The sequence below is a fragment of the Rosa rugosa genome, chromosome 5 (genome assembly GCF_958449725.1).
Source record: "Rosa rugosa chromosome 5, drRosRugo1.1, whole genome shotgun sequence".
In the NCBI taxonomy this organism is placed as follows: Eukaryota; Viridiplantae; Streptophyta; class Magnoliopsida; order Rosales; family Rosaceae; genus Rosa; species Rosa rugosa.
Window position 1 is genome coordinate 26,074,998 of NC_084824.1, and position 4,492 is coordinate 26,079,489.

Genomic DNA, 4,492 nt, shown 5'->3' on the forward strand with positions numbered 1-4,492 from the left:
TTTCCAAAATTTTCTATTTATCCAAAATTAGAAACTTTTTTCGTTGGCCATAACTTCTTCATACGAACTCTGATTTTCATGTTCTTCATGTCCACGAACTCGTATCGACGGGCTCTACAATTTTCCTAAAGGAAGTTTTCATAGAATCGTAACATATAAAAAGTCAGGGCCGGTCCTGAGATTCTAACGGCCTGAGGCGAAGAATTAAAATGTGGCCTCCTATTGTGTGTGTGGGTGTATATATATATATATTTTTTTTGTGTGTGCCAAATAACAGTATAAAATCATGTATTTTGAATAAAAGTAAATATGAAATCAATAACAATACAAAAGTATATGAATATTTATTCCTTGCATAAAATTCTGAATTACAAAACTAGTTAAACATAAAATTTTTTTTTGATGGCTGGAACCCAGTGGGAGGCTAGGCCATCACGCCTTTAAATTTACAAAGCATCACTGAAACCTTGCTCTTCTCGCATTTTTAGCTGCGAAAGTACAAATAATGTTGTCATAATCAAGTTTATCTCCCATATTTTTTTCAATAGATAGCATAGATAAACCGTTTAATCTGTCTTGTGACATGGTTGACCGAAGATAAGATTTGATCAATTTCAACTTTGAGAAACTTCTTTCTGCAGAAGCAACTGTGACCGGTATAGTCAACAAAATTCTATAAGCAATCCAGGCATTTGGATAACAACTCTCCATCTCTTTTAAATAATTCAACACTTCAATTGCCCTTTTTGCCTCCTCCGGTAAAGTGTCTTTTAGATGTTTCAATTCTAAATATAGTTCTTCCCCATTAATGTCAGAGATCCCGCCATGTGTCAAAGAAGTTTCAAGATTAGCACAATACTTCTTCAAGCTATCATTATCTGAACACTTCAACTTCTCTACATTGAATAAGAACCCAAAAAGTTCTTCATATTTTTGAAACTGTTCAAACCGAGTTCTAAGTGAAGAAAGAGCTTGATCAACTATATATGTGAAGTAATTAACTCGGAATGATTCTTCAGCTGATTGTGTCACTTCTTCACTAGCACTCTCATCAAATTGTCTCTTTCTCCGAATGACTCGCTTTTCACGAAATACAGCTTCAATCTCCATTTCATTCGCAATATTCTTAGCTTCAATCATGGCCTCATCAAACCCAATTTCTCTAAAATTCTCAAGAGAAGAAATAAGTTTCTTTAGTTCTATGATAGCAAAATCAATATGCATGTCTTCAGTTTGAAGAATTTTGCTAACAGTATTGATAGCAAATAATAACTTGTACCAAATAACCATGCCAAGCAAGAATTCAAAGTTCTCCATTTCAAATATTGCTAACGACTCGGCTTCACTCTTTGTCTTCGGATCTTCACTAACTTTTGCCAAGTGAATTAAAGCATCTCTTATTTTACGAGCTTGAAATCTTATGGGTTTAACACTTTCAACATGACTCTCCCAACGTGTCTGTGACAACGGCTTAACTGTAAGACCATCCACAAAATCTTTGAAAACTTGCCATCGCTTTGTAGATGATGAAAACAATGAATATATCCTTTGAATCACTCCAAAAAAAGACATAGCTTTGGGACAACAATTTGCCATATCACAAAGTGCAAGATTTAGACTATGACAACCACATGGAGTGTAGAATGCCTTAGGATTTACTTCAAGTAGCCTTTTTTGAACACCTTTGTGTTTTCCTTTCATATTAGCTCCATTGTCATATCCTTGTCCCCTTATATCATCAATATCAAGTTGAAGAGTGCTCAATGCATTTGTAATCTCAGTAAAAAGGCCAAGACCTGATGTATCATCTACTTTCAAGAATTCTAGCCAGAGCTCTTCTACCACTATAGGCTTTGAAGAAACATCCACACACCGTACTATAAGAGACATTTGCTCTTCATGACTTACATCGGGAGTGCAATCCACAATAATGGAAAAGTATTTTGCTTCTTTGATACTTGTAACAATTGATTGTTTTATCTCACTTGCTAACATTTGTATCATTTCATTTTGAATTCTGTGACTGAGATAATGGTAGTGTGTCTCATGACTTTGAATGCGTCGAACATGCTCTTGCATTGTTAGATCAAATTCAGCAAGCATCTCAATCATTTGCAAAAAAATTCCATTATTCTCCACATAAAGCTTCTCACTATCTCCACGAAATGCCAAATTATTTTTTGCAAGTCTTTTGACAACAGCAATTATCCTGAGTAATACTTGTCTCCAATGCTCTTTCTCTTTCGTAATCTGTTCTTGCCAGCTTTTATCAATTGTCTGATTCTTTTGTAGTCTCTTTTTCAATTCAATCCATCTACTCATACAATAAGCATGCACATTACTTGTTTCATGACCCTTAAGCCTGCGACCAAGGTTCTTCCAATCATTGTATCCTACACTAGCTATGTTGCCCAAATTAATTTTCTGCTCATCCTTCTTAAACAACTTGCAACAAAAGCAAAATATTCTATCTAGAGACTCTGAATACACTAGCCAATTCCGATCTTGCTTCTCGCCATTTGGTAAATATCGAAAGAAATGTTCTGAAGAAAAATGTCTGCCTCTACTATCTTTGGGAAAATTGTAATCATGGTCTCTTTGAGGACCTCTTTCAACCAAAAAGTCTCTGATATTGTAGTCAATCTTATCCCAATTACCTGGGTCATCAACATTCAAAGGAAAGTTAATTTGCTCATTGAAATCTGCATTTGGGACATCTTGATCCATACTATCATTATCTTCCTCATCCATGAGTTGATCTTCATTCTCAGTGTCAATCATATGCTCTCTTTCTTCTTCACCATGATTCTCATGAGCATTCATGGGTTCATCATGTTGTTCATTATTATGCTCATCTTCCTGATCATTCACCACATTTTGAACTGATGTTTCTGCTTTTTTGTTTCCCCCAAAATACTTATCAAGTGATCCAGCTAGAGATTGAGTTAATGCTTCTTGTTGTTCCTTTTCTTTTCTCTTCTGAGCTCCAGACTTGTGTTTTCTAATGGGAGGCATCTTAACAATAAATAATTGATCTTGTTTGATGTGGGAAATTTTCTACGCATACACAATCAATATATAGGGTTTAATTTGGGTTAGTTTTCCATAAGGAGAAGGAAAAGAATAGTTATTCATATGGAAGAAGGAAAGGAAAAGTTTATAAGGAAAAGGAAAGGAAAAATAAAAAATAAAAAAGGAGGCTGGGCCACGGGTCCAAGTTTAAGGGATTGAATGAAAAAAAAAAAAAAAAAAAAAAACTGAAAGGGAAGCTGCTGCCTGCTGGGCCCCACACTGCCACTCAATTCCCTTAATTGATTGAAAAAAATTCAAGAGAGAAGTGGAGCAGGAGATGACTCGAACCTTGGTGGCCAAGGATAGAGTCGGACCTCTCTTCCGCTGGAGCAACACGCAACCACATGCTTATGGCAACAAAAAGTAATATATATATTATCTTTAAATTATATACAGAAATTCCAAACTCCGGAGGCCCCCGGGAGCCGGTGGCCTGAGGCGGCTGCCTCAGGCGGCAGCCCTCAGGGCCGGCCCTGTAAAAAGTCAACCCTTGAATCGAAGCATTCCGAGCGAATAATTGCCTGAAATAGTTTCTATTTCTCAACTAATATAAGAACAAGGCATCGAAACAATAATTTGCACCAACTGGGACCTTTATTAATTTGGAAAAAAATACAACAAATTAATACGAAAATCCAGGTCATTACAAGGGGGCATTGTGGGAGTAGTCAACCATTTTAGACATGCAATTATAACAAATAATCGGCAATGAATACGGCTATAAATCCAGTCATGATTATGTCTATGAGTACGACAATCATTGTAATTATAAATATGGAAATAATTGCAGTCATAAGTGCAGAATTGATGAAAGCATGAATGTAATACTAATTACGACCATTAGTACGGTAATGATGATTGTTGTAAATGAGGTAATGATTGCATCCATAATTACGGTGATAATTACAGCAGTAAATGCGGTAATCATGACAGCCATAAGTGTGGTAATCATGATTGTCATCAGTGCAACAATGATGACGACTTGCCGACCATGTAAGCGTCCACCTATAAATAGGGGACTTGCCAGCTAGGGAAGACATCTAATTTTGACTTGTTTTACTCCAATTGACTAAGAAATATACTGACTTAAACATTGGAGGGTTTTCTGCAGGTACTCCCCACTCCTCTTCAAGCCAATGGTCAAAATTCCAAGTCAACGCTCAAATGAAGCTTCTAGATTGTTCTTGGTCAGCACCAGCTCCAGTCTGCAATCATTGCACTATGTCACCAAAGTCATCAGACAACAGCCGATGACTGTCGTCTGATTCAGAAATTTTCTGTTGTCTATTGGCCTGATGTCTCTTAGGTCTTCAGAAGACAGATATAACCCGTGGTCTATATCTCACTCAAACAACAGAGACATGCCAATAATCTGTTGTCTGATTATATCGAGATATGCCGAAATGTGACATTCTGTGGT

At 36.4% G+C, this 4,492-nt stretch overlaps 1 protein-coding gene across 1 annotated transcript; it reads right to left on the reverse strand.

Moving 5' to 3' along the window:
- Positions 1-456: 456 nt before the first annotated feature.
- Positions 457-3,015, reverse strand: LOC133711445 (uncharacterized). Its single transcript, XM_062137570.1, has 3 exons — positions 1,722-3,015; positions 1,347-1,514; positions 457-1,130 (listed from the first exon to the last, which is right to left on the reverse strand). Exons 1-3 carry the CDS (start codon positions 3,013-3,015, stop codon positions 457-459), a joined length of 2,136 nt encoding a protein of 711 aa, XP_061993554.1.
- Between the last annotated feature and the right edge of the window lie 1,477 nt (positions 3,016-4,492).

Coding starts and splice junctions, on each gene's coding strand:
- LOC133711445 (XM_062137570.1), bottom strand. CDS start 3,015: ATGCCTCCCATTAGAAAACACAAGTCTGGAGCTCAGAAGAGAAAAGAA. Junction 1,515..1,721: donor TGATGATATAAGGGGACAAG/GATATGACAATG, acceptor CATCTACAAAGC/GATGGCAAGTTTTCAAAGAT. Junction 1,131..1,346: donor TGAAGATCCGAAGACAAAGA/GTGAAGCCGAGT, acceptor CCATGATTGAAG/CTAAGAATATTGCGAATGAA.